The sequence below is a fragment of the Stegostoma tigrinum genome, chromosome 7, assembly GCF_030684315.1.
Source record: "Stegostoma tigrinum isolate sSteTig4 chromosome 7, sSteTig4.hap1, whole genome shotgun sequence".
Classification (NCBI taxonomy): domain Eukaryota; kingdom Metazoa; phylum Chordata; class Chondrichthyes; order Orectolobiformes; family Stegostomatidae; genus Stegostoma; species Stegostoma tigrinum.
In genome coordinates, this window is record NC_081360.1 from 14,701,397 (window position 1) to 14,720,820 (window position 19,424).

A 19,424-nucleotide genomic window follows, 5' to 3' on the forward strand; every position below is an offset into this window, starting at 1 on the left:
TACGCTACATCTCCAGTATCTGCATTGAACCTGATTTACCATGTCCTTGACCATTCTTCAAATTTATTAATCCTCTTGTAATCTGCTGCAATCCTCCGCAATGTTGACATTTGGTATTTGTCAACTGCAAGCAAGGAGAGAATATTTCTGATTCCAAAGTCCCTAGATACTTGAATTTCATCCCCCCCATTTTCTTCATAGTGTCTTTGGATTATTTAGCAAGACCTTAATATAATGTCTCTATATATATAGACAGACCTATTGAAGTTGCAGTGCTACCTCAAGGACCGCATGTTAGTGTCAGTATAGATAATGTGGTCAGGTCTGAAGTGTTTTTTTCAAGAAACTGTTGCTGAGGAAGGAATCAAATCAGTCAGTCAATAGTAAATGTAGGAGACTGAGGATCTACCATTAATCTGCCCACTCAAGCTAATGATTCTGTGTCACCTATTGGCAAACAGAATGGAATAGGACAGAGGATGGCAGAAGAGGCACTAGAGATAGGGAGGTGAAGGGAGAGGAGGGATTCTTAGGAGGGAGTGTGGTGGGACAGCAAGGTTGGCAGAAGAATGCAAAGTGAAAGAGAGGCAGAGGGGAAAGAAGTGGAACGAGGGGAGATGAGAGAATGGGAGGAGAGGATGGATGAAAAGGAGTGCGAGAGAACATCAAAGGTGAGAGAAGTAGAATGGAGAGAAGAGGGGATCAAGGAGAGGAATTGTATGCCCAAAGCAAACACTCAATTGCCAATGTGATAATGAATAGTTTTTTTTTGTGGTGTCACCGAAGGAATAAATATTGGACAAGGCACTGGGGATAAAGCCCCAGCTCTTCGTCAAAGTTGTGCCAACTTTTCTTTAATGTGCACAAGTATGGGCAGATGACGCAGTTTAATGATTTCATCTAAAAGCTGATATCTCAGACAGTGCAGCCCGTTCAGTATGGAACTGGAGTCCATATCGGAGTTTGAAACCCAAATCTTGTCAGGGGCAGAAATGCTACCTCAGCCATAGTTGAGACTCAAGACTCAGAGTCGCTTATGGCACAGAAATGCCAATTGACGCATTGAGGTTATATTAGAAATATCACTGTTAAAGTCCGGCTAATATTTATAAGGGGAGGAAAGAAAGAAGCTGTATTGATAATCACAGTTTTTATGGCTTCAATATAATACAATCAAGAAACACTTTACAGGCTGTGAGGCACTTCTGGAAGGATAGTCAGTGTTGTTAAGTGCAGGGAACACAGCCAAGGCTGCAACAATTGGCTCTGGTGCCCATGATTAGGAAGGAGTAAAAATAAGTTGGAGTTACTGCTGTGGGCCATGTCCAGTCAGCGCAGTTGGAGAAGCACAGCTTCTGGGTGATAAGCTGATCAAGTTCGGACTATATAATCTCACGTGGTTGAATAAGTTGCCAACAGTCACAGGCAGAACTCGCAGACACTGGTAACAGACAGTGGCATTGGGTGTCAACAAAAAAACACCTACAGGGACATGAAAACTGGCAGGAAAAATAAATAACTGTCAAGCCAGCAGAATGGTTTTGTTTTTAAAATGAAGAATTACTCTGACTTCCTTTTTAATTGCACTGATTGCTCAGGCAGGATCTGGACATTAAATCATAAGGAAAGCTTGGTTATTTTAGTTACGGTGAACAGCTTCATTCAATGGAACTCTCTGCTCTGGGGACTGCATGTGCCACATTCTATGTCCACAGGCTGATCTGATCGATTGCCTCAATTCAGGTCATGCTAAGCTACACAACCTACTGAGACCTGCTGGAGTACATGCTTGAGCTTGTTTCCCAAATAAGCAATTTGACAAATCTGAACACGAGGGGACAGGACAGCGCAGAGGGTTTTGAAAAGCTGCTGAAAGAATTCTGCACCTACTATATAACATTTCCACCTGATTAGAGACACTTATTGAACTGCAATCCCAATTCACAGGCTTTCTGTTGTCATTTACTGGTTTTCACATCAATCGCGTGCCAAAGTATTAGAGACAAGCACTGTGCTGCAGAGGGACACAATGACCCTTTGCTGCCGTACATGTATCTCAATTCCCCTTGTCCCATCATTGGCAGCTGCCCTTTCAGCTGCTTAGAACCTGAACTTTGGAATTTCTTCTCCAACTCTCTCTGCCTCTAACCCTCTCTCCTCCCGTAAGGTCCATTTTAAAACCCTCATCTTTGAATGGAGACTTTGGTCACCTGGGCTAATATTACTTCAAGCGTGCTCAAGATTCAGTGTCAAATTTTGTCCAAAAGCTCTCTTTTGAGCCATCCTGAGATGGCTTATTTTGTTACGTGTACTACCCAAATTCAACTTGTTGTTGCATTATACTCCACTTGTATCAAGTGGCCCGATGCGTGCCAATTGCAGTGGACTTGAATTTGCTTCCAATTATCCAGTGAATGAACACACACACACACACAGCGCGCCCCCCCCCCACCCCCTGCCAAATTGACATAGTGTCTTTAAAGTAACAAAGAATCTCACAATTACATGAACTTTACCAAACAAGATTGGACAACGTGAAGGCAAGTGAACAAATGCTCGGTTACAGCAGTATATTGTCAGGCACGTCTTAGCAAAAGGCAAAGGGAGACACATGATGAAAATGATATCAATTGTCAGGAGATGGAAATGGGGGGGTGGGGGGGGCGGTGAGAGGGGGCTCCATGGAAATGGGCACCTGACAATCTCCTACTCTCGAGAGTAAAAGGGCTGAGGAATATTGTACGCTACCATCTCCTTGTGCCCCGGCTAAGCTTGGCTAACACAGCATAGACAACAAACGATAGAGCACAATCTGGACAAATTGGATTATTTTTAACAGGCACCAAGACTAGGAAGTTTGAACAATGGCCACGGCATCACGTACCTGCTGAAGGTCAGCTAATGAATACAAGTGCACGTGTTGCAGAATGTATTCCCTGGGAAAAATCCTACCGAGAGAAAGACAAATGAAATGTTAGATTTTATCATCACTGAATTGCGAAACTAAACTTGAAACTTGTAAAATAACAAGCTTTGCCATTGCAGTACTACAAAGTAGTGTCATGAAATTCAATATCCCACTGCTTATTTGAAGTAACAGTTGTTTCCCCATCATGCTCTCACATTCCTGAAAACAGCAGAACTTGTTGGGAGTTGACAGCACAATGAGGAAGTGGCTTAGAGATATTGTTGCTGGACTAGTAACACAGAAACTTGGCTAAAATTCTGGGGACCTGGTTTCAAATCCCACTGTGGCAGATTATAGATGGTGAATTCAATAAAAGTCTGGAAGGAAATGCCTAATGAGGATCGTGACCATTTTTGACTTAAAAATCAACATCTGTGCACTTGAGAGAAAGAAACTGCCATTCTTACCAGTCTGGCCTACAATGTGACTCACAACAATAAGGTTTGGCTGTTAACTAGTCCGTCTAGCCATTCAGTCGCATCAACCACTAGAAAGGAAATTAGGAATGCAATTTGATGCACCACGTGGCATTGATTTTTGTCATTGGAAATGATGATGGCGAACACAGTCCTGTTGAGCCTGCATTATCTTCCTTACTAACATCTGAGGCAAAAGATGGGAGAGGTGCCTCATAGACTGGCCAAACAACAGCCTGCCACCATCATATTCATGGAATCATACTACAGAAAGTCCCAGGCAATGCCACCACTGTCCCTGGTCATGTCCAGTCCCACCAGCAGCACAGAGCCAGGACAGGTGGCAGCACAGTGGTATGCAGTCAGGAGGGAGTTGTCCCAGAAGTCCTCAACACGGATTCTGGAGCTCATGAGTATCACAGCACAAAGTCAAACGTGGGGCAAGGGAACCACCTACTCATTACCCCATACCACCCCCCCACCTTAGGTGATGAATCAATGTCCCTCCATACACAACAGGACTTGGAGGCAGCACAGAATATACTCTGTCTCAGTACTTCAAGATCTACCACTATGAGTGGGTCAGCAGCAGCACTTCTGATCGAGCTGGTCACATCCTAAAGGACATGGTTGCTAGATTGGGTCTGGAGCAGGTAGCAAGGGAATCAAAAAGAGGGAAAAATATTCTTGATGGCATCCTCATCAATTTGTCTGCCTTAGATGCATCTGTCCATGGGAGAATTAGTAAGAATGACCACCAATCAGACCCTGGAGAAAACACTCCATTGCGTTGTGTCACTATTACAACCTTGAGCAGATCCAGCAATTCAAGACGATATCAAACAGTCAGCAGTGCACAGTGGCTGATCCATCTTGGACTCCTCCTGTGGTCCAGCTTCACAGATGCTGGTCACCAGCCAAGTCAATTCACTCCATGTTATAAAGCGCGTTTCACAACCTCAAGATGTCCCAAAGTGCCTTAGGGCCAGTGGTGAACATTTGACATGTGGTCACTGTTGAAATGTGGCAACACCTGTACATGACAAGATCCTTTTAATCACAATGCGATAATGATCTAAGAATTCTAGCTTCTGTGTTGGTTAGGACAAAGGAGGAAATAATGCATTCTCTTTCAATTAGCACAACCAGATCTTTTACAGTGAATGAAGGCCAGTCAGAAGGATGCATTCCTCAGTACTACGGTGGGCATATCAACCTGGATTGTGAAGTGAGAGAGCTTCCAACTGAGATTCAATGTGCCTGCTAAAATCTGTTAACTCGGCATAGATCAGAGAGTGAATATCACCTGCTGCAGCTATATATACACTAACCACAGAGATTATCATTTGAATCCCTTTTGAAAAGAAGTGCCTTCTAGAAAGTTGGATGGAGAAATTGAACCCAGAACTATAGTTTCAGATGCATCCTGGCAGTGCAATAAGTGGGGTTACAGGTTGGGGAGTGTGAAGTTTAAAGAAGGAATTAAAATTTGTATTGCATCTTTCACAACTTCAGGCAGCAAGCTTGCGCACAGGTCAATAAGCTCCCACAGATAACAATGAGTTGTTGGCAACATCTAGAAAATTTTTTTTAAATGTTTGTTGAGCCATAAATGTTGGCTCGGTCATACAGATCAAGACCCCTGGTCTTTTATGCAGACTGGACAGCACAGAAATAAGCTACATGGCCCAAATGGACTTTGAAATAGTGCAACAGAATCGCTAATATCTACTTGAGTGATTAGATGAGAACCTAGACTAGAGAGTCAGCCTGGATTTTAGACTCAGGCTTCTGGGGTGAGACTTGAATCTGCAAACTTTTGGATAGTACTTTTACTTCTCAGACAAAGACCCAAGGCTGAAAAGTGAGCGCTGGGGCTGTTGACCATTTGTGATAAGTTTATTGGCTGGATTTTTTGGACAGGAAACATTTGTAGGAACTTTGTCTTGCAGATACAGAAGCTAATAACAGTGCCCCTCACCGTGCACTGATTTTCACAATGTGCAGAGTGCTGTATTGTGCTATTTGTTGCATCTAGGGAAGCCATCAAGCAGTTCGGTTTCATGTTTCAAATCATTTGTTTAGGACTCAATGCTTCATTTGTATTTAACATTCCGCTTTGAAGGCATGTTACAACGAGGAAGTGACACTCCTGATGTGGACAGCAGTCTCCAAGCCTGTCTATTTCTGATCATTTCAATGTCGACATTTTCATGAAATAAATGAGCTGTTGTTGCATTTATCCATTTGGAAGGAAACCCAATTTTCAGCTTTCCACCAACAGAAATTCAGATCTTTGGGTCTTAAAAAAAAGGGTTCAATCATGAAAGGTGTCACCAAATACAGGAAAGAGGAGAGGCTGGTCTCAGTCTCAGGGTACCACTCTCCATGGAGCTTTCACAGGAATGTAAACTTGCCCTTAAGATTCACATGCACCTTCTATCCCTGCATCCCTGTGGACAGCTTAAATGACTAAAAGCTACCCTCTATTGTGGGGCTAATTGACTACCATTAAAACTGCCTAAACATCCCTAGCATCTACAGAACCCAGCTCTCTTGCATGATGCACCCCAATCAGCTCATGCAAATTGCATAAAGCTTGCATTCTAAAATATGACTGATTTCCTGGCAATTTACCATTAATATATTGTTTCAGTATTAAAACACTTACTGCAGATATAGAGAATGTCTTACACAAGTCAAGGATCTCAGCTGCTTATAATCACAGGGCATATAACTGAGAGGAAAATGAAAAATCTGGGCCGTAGCTTTGTAGCATTGCAATCCATTCAGGTGGTCTGCGCCTATTTAACATGTATGCGTCAAGCAAGTAGACAGTAGGTGCAAATCACTGCTCATTAGATGCGCATTCACGTCTGTGTCAGAAGATTTTACATTTTTTTCTGGGGGGGGGTGTGGGTGTGATGTCAGTGTGAAACAAAGGCTCCAGTATGGAGTGTGTTGCACTGTGCTGTTGGAAATACCATTTTTCAACTGAGAAAAAAAACCGAGAACCATGTCACTTCCTCTCTGGTGGATGTAAATATCCTTTGATAAAAGAACAAAAACAAAGTTGCTGGAAAAGTTCAGCATGTCTGGCAGCATCTGTGAAGGAAAAAATAGAGTTAACATTTCTGGTCTGGTGACACTTCCTCAGAACAGAGGACCTGAAATGTTAAGAGAAAACAAGGTGTAGAGGTGGATGAACACAGCAGGCCGAGCAACATCAGAGGAGCAGGAAAGCTGACATTTTGGGCCTAGACCCTTCTTCAGAAATGGGGGGAGGGGAAAAGGGTTCTGAAAGGGGGAGGTGGATAGAAGATGGATAGAGGAGAAGCTAAGTGAAGAGGAGACAGACAGGTCAAAGTGGTGGGGATGGAGCCAGTAAAGGTAAGTGTAGATGGGGAGTTAGGGAGAGGATAGGTCAGTCCAGGGAGGACAGAAAGGTCAAGGGGGCGGGATGAGGTTAGTAAGTAGGAGATGGGGGTGTGGCTTGAGGTGGGAGGACGGGAGAGATGGGAAGAAGGACAGGTTAGGAGGCGGGGAGTTGCTGAGCTGGTTTTGGGATGTGGAAGGGGGAGGGGAGATTTTGAAGCTTGTGAAGTCCACATTGATACCATTGGGCTGCAGAGTTCTCAAGTGGAAGCGGAGGTGCTATTCCTGCAACCTTCGGGTGGCATTGTTGTGGCACTGCAGGAGGACCAGGACTGACATGTCGTCTCAGGAAGGGGAGGGGGAATTGAAGTGGTTAGTGACTGGGAGATGCAGTTGTTTATTGCGAACCGAGTGGAGGTGTTCCACAAAGCCGTCCCCAAGCCTCTGCTTAGTTTCCCTGATATGGAGGAGGGCACAACGCGTACAGTGGATACAGTATACCACACTAGCAGATGCGCAGGTGAATATCTGCTTGATGTGGAAAGTCTTCTTGGGGCCTGGGATGGGGGTGGGGGTGTAGGGGCAGTTGCAGGGAAAAGTGCTAGGCGTGGGGGGGCCGGAGCGAACCGCGGAGCAGACAAGGGAATCTCTGAGAGAATGGTCCTTCCGGAAAGCAGATAAAAGGGAAGGGAGGGAAAAATGTCTTTGGTGGTGGGGTTGGATTGCAGTGGCGCAAGTGTCGGAGGATGATGCATTGGATCCGGAAGTTAGTGAGGTGGTACGTGAGGACGAGGGGGATTCTGTTTGGATGTTATTGCGAGGAGGGGGTTTGAGGGATGAGTTGAGAGAAACCCAGTCGAGGACATTCTCAACCACTGCGGTGGAGTAGTGGGGAAGAGTTGTGGTCCTTGAAAAATGAGGACATCCGAGATGTTTGAGAGTGGAATGCCTCATCCTGGGAGCAGATGTGGCTGAGGCAAAGGAATTGGAATGGGGACGGCATTTTTGCAGGAAGTTGGGTGGGGAGAGGTGTATTCTAGGTAGCTGTGGGAGTCGGTTGGCTTGAAATGGATATCGGTTTCTCAGCGGTTGCCAAAGATGGAAACAAAAAGAGGTCCAGGAAGGAGAGAGACAGGTATCAGAGATGGTCCAGGTGAACTTAAGATTGGGGTGGAAGGTGTTGGTGAAGTGGATGAACTGTTCGAGCTCCTTGTGGGAGCAAGAGGCGGCGCTGATACAATCATCAATGTAACGGAGGAAGAGGTGGGGTTTAGGGCCGGTGTAGCTATGGAAGAGGGATTGTTCTACGTAACCCACAAAGAGGCAGGCATAGCTTGGGCCCAAGCGGGTACTCTTGGTCACCCCCTTTATCTGTAGGAAGTGGGAGGAATTGAAAGAGAAGTTGGTGAGGGTGAGGGAGAAGATGAGTTCGGCTAAGCGGATGAGGGTGTCAGTGGAGGGGGACTGGTCAGGCCTGCATGACAGGAAGAAGTAGAGGACCTTGAGGCCATGTGAATGGGGTATGCAGGTGTATAGAGGCTGGATGTCCATAGTAAAGATGAAGAAGTGTTGGGGACCAGGGAATTAGAAGTTTTGCAGGAGTTGGAGGGTGTGGGTGGTGTCACAGACGTAGGTAGGGAGTTCCCGGACCAAGGGGGAGAAAACGGAGTCGAGACAGGCGGAGATGAGTTAACTGAAATGTTAACTCTGTTCTTTCCTTCAAAGATACCACCAAACCTGCCGAGCTTTCCCAGCAAATTTGTTTTTGTTCCTGATTCACAGTATCAGCAGTTCTTTTGGTTTTCCTTTGATAAGAAACGGGGTGCTCCCCTTGGACAATGTTTCTCTCTCAACTAACAGGTAAAAGCAGATTGTTTAATCATTTCCATTTGTTGTTTGAGAGATCTCACTGGACTCTAATTGGCTTGGACTTCAAAAGTACTTCATCGGCTTGATGAGCTACAGAGGTGTCAAAAAGTCACTAGACAAATGCAAGTCTGCCTGTCCTTTTATTCCCCAAACAGACTACTTTGATTGCAGGGGTGGTACTCAAAAATCAGCCAGATTTCTGCTCTCAATTACCATTTAGCAGGTAATGGGGTTCATTGCATGACTGTATTAACTTGTAATCAAATTATTAGCAAGCAGTACACAGTACCAATGATGTTTTATAATAAGAAGCAGGTTATTAAATGCTAGTTATCGAGCTGCCTCAGACTGCAGGCACTTACTTGCGGTCCAAGCAGGCATTCCTAAAACAAATTCAGCTGCTGCAACGCAGAGGCTGCGACACTTTGTGCCCTACTCTTTGATTATAATCCAAAGCTTTGCTGCCAGTAGCCTCACTCACACCAAGTGATACACAGTGCCCTCTCTGACCTACATTGACGTATTAATAGACTGGCAGCCAAACTTTAAATGTTCATCTTCATCTTGTCTAATTCATGGCCTTACCACACCATAACTTTGTAATCTTCTCCAGCCCTTTAACCCTTGGAAAGCTCTGTATTCCTCTAGCTCTGCATCGGATGACAGCTACGGCTCAATTAATAACATTTACACTTGGAATGACAAGGTTTTGGGTTGAAGACTCCCTCTCCAAGGCTTGATCACAAAAATCTAAGAACCAAAAGAACTGCAGATGCTGTAAATCAGGAACAAAAACAAAGTTGCTGGAAAAGCTCAGTAGGTCTGGCAGCATCTGTGGAGGAGGCAAAAAAAAAAGAGTTCACGTTTCAGGTCTGGTGACCCTTCCCCAGAACTCACTTGTTGCTCACAAAAATCTAATCTAACACTCCAGTACAATATTGAGGGAGTGCAGCAATGTTGGAGGTGTCATCTTTTGGACAAAATGTTAGAACAAGGCTCTATGGCACAATTCAAAGAGAAGGACCAAATTTATCCCTCAATCAACAATCACAAAAACGGCTTACCTGGTCATCATCACACAGCTGTTCATGGGAGCTTTCTATGCTTATATAAATTAGCTGCTGCGTTTCATAAAAGACAGTAGTGACTGCAGTTCAAAAGGCACTTTTTTTGGTCGTGAAGAGCTTTGTGACGCTGTTACACAAATTAAATCTTCCTAACTTTGATTTTTGTTACTCCAACTCATGAGATGCTTTCTTAATCATGCTCAGCTATGGAGTACATCAAGCTTTGGTATTCCCTCACTGAGTTTCTCTGTCTTTTAGAAGCTTTTTAATACCTTACCTCTTCGGAATGTCATGAGGTCACAAAATACTCACCATAAATGCAGAGATAGTAGGAACTGCCGATGCTGGAGAGTCTGTGATAGCAAGGTGTAGAGCTGAGATAACAAGTGTTAGAGCTGGATGAACACAGCAGGCCAAGCAGCAGAGTAGCAGGAAAGCTGACGTTTCAGGTCTAGACCCATCAGGCTCTTCTTGCTTCATGACTCTATTAAGGTTATACGCATGGAGCGTAACTTAAATTTATAGACTAGAAGCTCCCATGCAGAATTTTCCGCCTGTGCAGAATTAGTCTTGGGCAAAGACAGCGAGACAGCGATGCCACCCTCAGTGTTGCTGAGGCAGGAACTGGCTGAAAATAAACAGCCACCTGGGTCACATTTCTGATCACTATCTTGTGACTCCTATCATGAAGCCAACAGAGATACACTTAAACAGAGAGCAGTGACAGATTTGGCTACAGCACCACCCCCACTGACCCCAGACGGTTGAATGGATTGTGGGCTGCCCAGGCTGTGAAACAAGAAAATACCACATGGGCAAGGTGCCAAGATGGTGCTGACAAGGGTGAAACCGCACCCCAGCAGGAATTCGCGCCTTCAGGACACAAAAGAAGAAATCCAGGTATTCAGTCAGTCATTCACAGACATTCCTAGAGTCCTTAAATTAAACATTTGACACAAGCTTGCAACTGTCAGGATTTTATCTCTGTATCCACTTCAGTCAATCAACACAAATCACATACAGCAGGACGGGCTGCACCTGCAAGTATGGTTGAGCAACAGTGCAGTGCAAAGTCTCCTATTATCACCACAATTAGTCACCCTCCCTGCAATCAAGCATATGATTGACTGGAGGGTATGTTTGGAAACAAATTAACATGACAACTGCTGTTAAGTGCATGCAGTTCCAAAATACTGTAACAATTGATTGTGAGGTCCAAATTCTTCAAGATAGTCTGCCAGATAATAACACTAGACTGTTCAATCGGCCTGGATGTAGGAAAGCAAGGTGGAGGTGGGGCTGGAGTTGATTCTCAAGAGATGTCACAGTATTTTCAGGTTTATAAATTGGCTGTGTGATACTTTCAGAACCTGATCCTACTCTCAGATAACACAGGGACATAGATAATATCAGTGACACATCGCAGGACTGTGAAGTAAGCTGCATAGAGCAAGCCTTTCTTTCTATGATGGTTTCAGTGCAAGGGAAAAATGAGCCAGATATCATAAGCTGTATGACTGTCATTGCATTGTGATGAAAGTTCATGATATATTGTCTTTACATTTGGGCTTTGACATAGACAGAACTACTAGGTTTGATGTGAACTTTTTCATGATCTTTGTTAAGAAAGGGAGATATAATTTTACTTCCATTTCAGAGTTCTGTGAAAGCTACTGGACTGCCTGGAAATTTGTTTCCATGCATTTAAATAAGGCTTTAGAAAACCTTGAGGTGAATAGTTTTCTGAAGCAATTAAGAGCGTAAATAATTGGATTGTTGCCTGGAAACATCTCCTATGGCACAGGGAGACAAAGAGAGAAATGGGTTTTTAAAATAAGAGAGTAAACTATCTGGAAGGTGGCACCAGCAGGTCATAGAATCATAGAATCTCTACAGTTGTAGAAACAGACCATTTGGCCCATTGAGTCAATACTGACCCTTCTAGGAGCATCCTACCTAGACCCATGCCCTTAGCCTATCCCTGCAACCCCACATTTTCCATAGCTAATCCACCTACCCTGCACATCCTTGCAATCCTATGGCTAATCCACCTAAACACAGAACCTGGAGGAAACCTATGCAGACATGGAGAGAATGTGCAAACTCAATACAGACAGTTGTCTCAACAGTGAAATTAAACCCAGGTCCCTGAAGTTGTGAGACAGTTGGGCCAATCACCGAACCACTGTGCTGCCCCAGGTCATTCAGAAAGAAAAGACCTGTACCATCAGTGGTGCAGTTTAGCAGTTTCCAAAACAGATGAGGCAGAAGAAAAGAAATCTAAGTGATTTAGAAGTTAATAAGAGAAAAGCTCCCGAAAAATAACGTTTCAAGATGTCAGAAAAAGACATCCTCAAAGGCTGTTTCAGGAGCACATGTTAAGAAGTGAAATGTGTTAGCAGCTCAAGGGTCACAAAGTTCCATAAACAATAGAGGATAGCAGTGAGTAAATGTGCAATGTTTGCTGAAAAAAACCCAAGTATGGGCGTGCCATATGAATAGAGAACTTTAAAGTGGAAACAGAGTGACACTTCACAGAAGTTTGAGTATCCGTAAGAATACTGACAGAATAAAAGGGCTGAAACTTTATTTCAGACATTCGTAGTATGACAGTTTCAAATAGTGTGTTTTTCTTTTCCCTTTTGTTTTAAAAACCTCATGGTTATCAAACCAGGTCTCAATCTGGGATCTGTGATAATGGGAACTGCAGACGCTGGAGAATCCAAGATAACAAAGTGTGGAGCTGGATGAACACAGCAGGACAAGCAGCATCTCAGGAGCACAAAAGCATCCTCTCTGATGAAGGGTCTAGGCCCGAAACGTCAGCTTTCGTGGTCCTGAGATGCTGCTTGGCCTTCTGTGTTCATCCAGCTCCACACTTTGTTATCTCAATCCGGGATCTAACTTGTTCAATATCAGAATCAGCTGGGATCACAACTGTACTCTCCCCTCTGAATCAGAAGATTGTGAATTCAAGTTCCACTCCAGAAACTCTGGTACATAACCTGGACTGAAATTTGAGTGCTGCACTGAGGGAAGGCTGCACTGATGGAAGGAGAGGATAAACTGAAGCTCTGTCTGTTCACCCATGTGGACATTAAGGATTCTGGTGTGCGCTGGCTGAAGAACAGTAAAGTTGTTCTCCCCCTTGTCCTGGCCAACATTTATCTCTCACGTGCCCTTGATATAAAACAGATGGAAGAATAAAAACCAGGAACAGGAGAAAGCCATTCGGCCAGCTAAGCCTGCCCCGCCATTCGATATGATCATGGCAAATCCATCATCTCAATGTTATATTCATGGCTTCATAAACAATCTCTCATAATCCTTAATGCCTTTAAAATCTTTTAAAAATGTTCTCTCTTTCTTGAATATATTCAATGACTTGGCCTCCATAGCCTTTGGAGTTCTCTAACACAAACGTTCAAGAAGATGGCTCAGACATTTATCATTGCTACTTATGGAATCTTTCCGCAGGGAAATACACTGTACTACACTACAGCACTGTGGTTACACCTGATGAGTACTTCAAATGGTCCAAAGCATCTTCTAAAAGAAATGCTTTCAGTTTTATGTCTCAACTGACAAACAGCTTTTTGATGAACCCTTTTTGTAAGGCATATAGTTTTCAGAGCGGAGTAACTAAAACTGTCAGATTTCTGAAATTTGAAAGGTCTTTCACTGGTTTGAGTGCCCTTGCTGAGTAGCCTAACACAAGCTAAAGTCAAGTGCCAGTTGATTGCCTTGCACTATAATTGATATGTCATACAATAGATTGCAGCACAGCAGTACTACAGAGGCATCCTGCACACCATGAAACCTTACCATCAATACTCATGTTCCAAATGTATGGGAGAATAGCTTGAAACATTGGTGTTGTAGTTGCTGGCTCATCTGTTGCAGAGACTTTGCCCATGTCTTAACAACTCTACCACCTGACCAATCTACATCTTTCCACCTTCAATATAGTTCAGCTAACAAAAACCTACATACTTGTTTCCTAATTAATGCTAATTCCTGTTTCCCTGTGCTTAGCTGACTGACATTGGTTCCCAGCCCAGCAAAGTGTCAACTTTTCAAAATCCCATTCCTGTATTGAATTCTCTCCACATTCTTGCTCCTCTCTATCCCCATAACCTTCTTCAACTCTACAAACCTCTGAGGCATTTGTATTTCTCCAATTTTGGTTCCACATCGATCCCCAATCTCAAAAACGTGACTGTCAACTGTCTAGCCCGTAAACTCTATAATTCCTTCTTTCAACCTCTGTCTCTCCATCAGGGGAGCTGCACGGCAAAAAGTGGAACATAAAAGGCAGAACAAATGATGTTGCGAAAGAAGGTAGAGTGCAAAGGAGTTACTGTGCATGCCACATCTTCAATTCTTCCATGTGGAGAGAAATAGATAGAAAGATAGGCTAAATAAAACATTTATAAAGACACCACAGATACATATAACTACTTTTTATAATTAAGTATTGCTGGGAAAAGATATTATGGCTGTAGTATTTGGAACAAGGTCAGCCAGGTGGATATCAGAGTATGAGTTCTCTGATTGGGGCTGTTAATCTGGTCCAGAGAGCCCTGGTTAACAGATACGAACAGGAGTGTCAGGAATTCTGTTCACTCAGACAGTTGGCTATGAGAGAGCTGGATCAGTGTCACACATTACACACATATAAATAGAAAAAGGTGCCTTAATGACAGGATACTGGCCTTTGTGGAGATATTTCACTGATGACGAGAGGAAAAACCGACCCTTAAAGAGTCACTCACAACAGTTGTCTTTGAGGAGGAGTTAGGATTTCTAGCATCATGCCACTATTTGGGAAGCTTGACTTATTCGATTCTGTCGTCAAAGACTGGGCCCATTACAATGGAAAGAATGTGTTTTTTTTTCCAGGTAAATGATCACTCTTGCCAGTCCAAAGGAGCTTAGGGAACATCATTTAAATGAAGGCAATTGCATAGCCTTATTTAGGACATATCCTGAACACAGGGACTCTAGGTCAGCCCACAGCAAAACTCGAAAACAAAGACAAGCCTTGGCAAAACAGTTAAAATTTTCTTCAGGATCCAGGCCAGCAGGCCATTGTAGTTTCTGCTGGTATGTGGACTTGAGACAGCTAAAAAGCTCCTCCTAGACCTAAATTGCAAAAAATAATGCCATAAGTCAGTATCCAGGAGAGTGCACATCCTGGAAAGTCCACCCACATGTGGTCTGGAACAATGAAACTGCTTGGCAACATCCCAATCAGAACTAACCAAAATAAACATGTGATTAAACCATCATCCAGTTCTAATGACGGTTGATACTGGCATGGCCGTTCCAGCAATTACAGAACCAGTCTTTAATATAAATCATTCTGGACTCCAATCTTTAAGTTTGGGCATGAGATCAGCTAGACTGAAAAACTGCACTGGGGAATGTTTACAGATTATTGGTCAACAACTTTGGTTCCAGTCTCTTATGAGAAGCAACTTGTAATCACTACAGTAAAAAGCTTGGGCCCAAGCTTGATGGGGTAAAATTGGTTGAGAAAGATTCATCTAGATTGGCTCAACATTTTCAATTAGAAAATGGCCACCTAAGTGAAGTCCTGATTAAATACCCAGACATTTTTCCAGGAAGGCCTAGAGACTATCAAAGGAACCAAGGCCACCTTGCATGTTGACCAGGAAGCAATTCCACAATTCAGCATGCCCACCCCATGTCAATTGCCTTACTGGCAGAAATCAGATGGCTGGAAAGCACAAGAATCACAAGCCAGTTCAGTTTGCAGAATGGGCAGTACCATGTGAAGCCTGACTGATCAGTTCACTTTTGTGGGGATTTTAGACAAACGGTTTGAAACCAGGTTTTCGTAGTTAGATAAATACCCAATCTCTTGCATAGTGGATTTTTACGCCAAACTGGCAGGGAGGGCTGTCCTTCATGAAACTGGGCATGACCCACATGTATCTGCAATTGCAGGTAGAGGAGGATTTCCAGAAATGTGCTACAATTAATACCCATAAGTGAGATCGTCAGCCTGTGCAATATTGGTGAACATTTTACAAGGTCTAACTCAGGTTACCATTTATCGAAATGACATACTAATAACAGGACGGACTATCATGGAGCACGTAGAGAACTCAAACAGTCCTTAGACTTTTCTCCCAGGTGGGCGAATGCCTTAAAAGGGAAAAATGTGTGTCCAGGCACTCCCAGTGGCCCACTCGGGCTACAGAGTTGACAAGACAGTGATAAACCCTTTGGAAGGAGTGAAGTATATTGAAAACTGTATGATTAAGCTACAGCATAACAAGGGTTAAATTTACAAATGCTGAGACAAAAAGGGAGCTTGCTGATACAGCCGAAACCGGTTCAGAGCAAACATGCATATATCAAAAGTAAACGTTAACCTAGACATTGTTGTTAGAATATTGAAAACCTCTTACAAGCATATGTCAAAAATACATGTTAACTAGACATCATGTTTAGAAAACAGGGAAGCTTTTTTGAGCATAGGTTATACATAAACCGTCACCTAATTTCATGGTTAATGATAACCACGTTCACCTAGACCTCATGGTTAGGGTATGGCGGAACAGTTCGTGATTTTGGGAAGCATCAAGTAAAACAAAAGTTGTATAAAAATACTGAACGAGCTGTTGCTGTAGCAAGGTCTCAACATGCAATTGTCTGGCCAACATTTAAAAAGAAATAAAGCCAGATATTTGAAAAGATTGCGTACTTGTTCCTTATGTATTTCAAAAGGAACCTAACAGAAGGTAAATGAGGGGATCAAAGGTGCCGTTGCTCCCATGTCAGTACCGGAGTTGAGGTCTTTCCATGAGCTGGTGAATCACTACACAAAGTTCAAACATAACCTGGCTTCCATCCTGGTACCTATGCATCAACTTTTACAAAGAGCGCCAGCCTTGGAAATGGTGACATTGCTCTGAAGGCTATGGCTTGGCAGTGAAGAAACAGCCATCAGCCTTTGAGGTGCTGGCACACCATGATCCCAAACGAGATCTGGTATTGATATGCAATGCCTCCCCACACAACATTGGGGTAGTACCAGTTCATAGGTGGCCCAATGGAGAGGAATGCCAAATGTGTAAGCATCCAGGCCTTTGGCTTCCGCGTGCAAATACGCAAATATAGGAGGAAGATTTGGCGGTCATATTTGGAGTTACGAAGTTCCACCAATACCATTTATTAACGTAAGTTTGCAATAATAATGGACTACAAAACCTTGCCACATTTATTTAAAGAGGGCAAGGCAGTGCCGCCCATAGCTTCAGGCCAAATTTAGCAAAGTGTTCCACTTGACAATTAGAACCTCAATGGGGAGGCAGAGAGCCACCTTACCAGCAGTACAATCATCACTGGAAGAGTCCATAAGGATTATTTTAAATTTTCTGGACATCCTTCCAGTCACAGCTGACAATAGCTGACTTTGGATAAAGAAAGATCCGACACTGGAAAAACTGAAGCATCTGGTGGTGATGTGGGAAGCCAAAGGGCTGTCACAACTAGAGGTCCAGGGTAGGAAATCACAGGAATGGCCCTGCATGGGTAACAGACATGGTTGACACGAGGTCAGATCCAGTGGCGTACAAAGTTCGGGTAGTTGCGATGGTCCTGAATAAGCACGTGGACATGTAGCAAAGCTGGAAACTTGCAAATGGCGCAGGACTAAAACATGCCCGACTCCTTGACTGCCTTTCCGACTCTTGCAGAACCCCTGTGTTCTCCCTGTCTGTCAAGTGTTGAAGATATCTCAGAATCTGAAATGGATGTGGCAGATGTCGCCACCTCAATGCTTTAGCCACCTAAAGAAGAAAATAAATTTCTTCTGAGATGCTCCAGGTACAAGAGGTAAGCTACTGAGTGTCACACACCGCCTGTATTAGAGGCAGAACTGGAGGAACCGGACCCGGTACTCAAACATCCCAGGAGGACATACTAACTAAAAAAAAAATACACTCTATATTCCTGGGCTCAGAAGGGGAGGGATGCATCCATTTTAATGAGATTAGCCATGTGGACCTTATAGAAGAGATAATGGGAACTGCAGATGCTGGAGATTCCAAGATAATAAAATGCTCTCTGATGAAGGGTCTAGGCCCGAAGCGTCAGCTTTTGTGCTCCTGAGATGCTGCTTGGCCTGCTGTGTTCATCCAGCCTCACATTTTATTATCTTGGACCTTATAGAATATGGTTTCCCTGACTGGATCAGATTAACAGCCCCAATCAGGGAACCCTAGCTGTCAGATACAAACAGGAATGTCAGAGGTTCGCAGATCTGGCTCTGAGAGAGCTGGATCAGCGTCAAGGACTCTCCACATGTCAATAAAGGGTGACTTGGTGATAGAATACCGGCCTCTGGGGAGCTTTTTCAACTCTTAACTTGGAAATACGTCACTGCTTTTTCATTACTGTCAAGTTAAAATGCTGATAGCATTGTGGGAGTACCTTCAACAGATGGACTGCAAGTGGTCAAGAACATGGCACATCAAAACCTTCTCAGGGATACTGGCCAACGCATGCAGGCCTTGCCTGTGATGCTTAAATCCACTGAATAAATTGGGAAGTCACTATGCAGTAGTTTCATGTCAAAGCTGGGAGTAGGTTTGAGGAGCATACCTTCTGCGCAAATCTTCTGCCACAGAGGCCCTGCAGCTGAACAGGTATGCTCTCAGCGATTTAAGCTGCTGCCGCAGGCGGAGAACAGTGGCCAACGCTTCCACATGCTCATACAGATGTGGATTATCCTGTCGGACATCAATGAGTGGCTCTTCTGATATGTACTCCAGGAATTCTTTTGCTTGTTTTGAAACCTGTGGAGGAAAAATAAGCTTGAAACTGGAAACGTAGGGACAAAAAGAATATGACCAGATAGTGGTTGGGTTACTTGCCTGTTAATCTAGCTTATGGAAATTTGAATAATAGTTGGAGAATTGGAATTCAGTTTATAAAATTTGATTGCTGTGGAAATTCCACTGCTTTATGCATGTCCCATTAGGGCAGGAAACCTGCTGACTATAAGCACTCTAGGCCTGTCACAGAATCCAGGCCACACTAACATAGTTGACTTTTTAAATTGTCTTTACCAGTGCCTAAGCAAACCACACACAATTGCATCAGAATGCTTCATATTCTTGAGGTGACTAGGATATAGGCAGTAAATACCAGTCCTGCCACCAACAGCCACATTTTGATTGATTTATTTTTGTACAATGAGACAGTAACAGCAGAATATTTCAGTCAAAATAAAACAATTTTTATTGTATCAACAGGCTTCAGTAGGTAGCACTGTTGCCTCTGATTAAGTTGTCTTGGGTTTAAGTCCCACTTGGTAAGTGGGCACAAATTTTAGGTGCATAGTGCAGTGCTGAGGGCTTCTGGCTCTGGTAAAGGATCACCTTTTGGAGGAGACCCTAAACTTCAGACACACTTTCCTCTTGGGTCGATCTGAAAGATTTCATAGCATTCTCTTAAAGAGGAGAAGGGGAACTCTGCACACTGTCCCAGCCAAAGTGTGACCCTTAACCAACATGATTAATGAGAAAGAAATTTAGTTATTATAACAATGCAGTATGTGAAAATCTGTCGTGCAGAAATGGATTGCCTGATGCCCCGGTCATTCTTATACCTCAAGTCAGAACAGTTTAAGAAAACAGACAACCTGGCCACTGCTATTGTAGAATCTTCCTAGGTTTCAACAGCAGCCACACT

General features: G+C 43.5%; 1 protein-coding gene across 3 annotated transcripts in view; it reads right to left on the minus strand.

Annotated features, from left to right (window-relative positions):
* plekhm3 (pleckstrin homology domain containing, family M, member 3) overlaps window positions 1-19,424 on the minus strand; it is a 96,560-nt gene that overhangs the window by 17,423 nt on the left and 59,713 nt on the right. For all 3 annotated transcript variants that reach the window (XM_048535158.2, XM_048535159.2, XM_048535160.2), the window contains exons 5-6: window positions 18,333-18,526; window positions 2,885-2,948 (exon numbers count right to left, since the gene is read on the minus strand). In XM_048535158.2, the coding sequence (XP_048391115.1) occupies window positions 2,885-2,948; window positions 18,333-18,526 (258 nt within the window). The remainder of the gene's footprint in view (window positions 1-2,884; window positions 2,949-18,332; window positions 18,527-19,424) is intronic.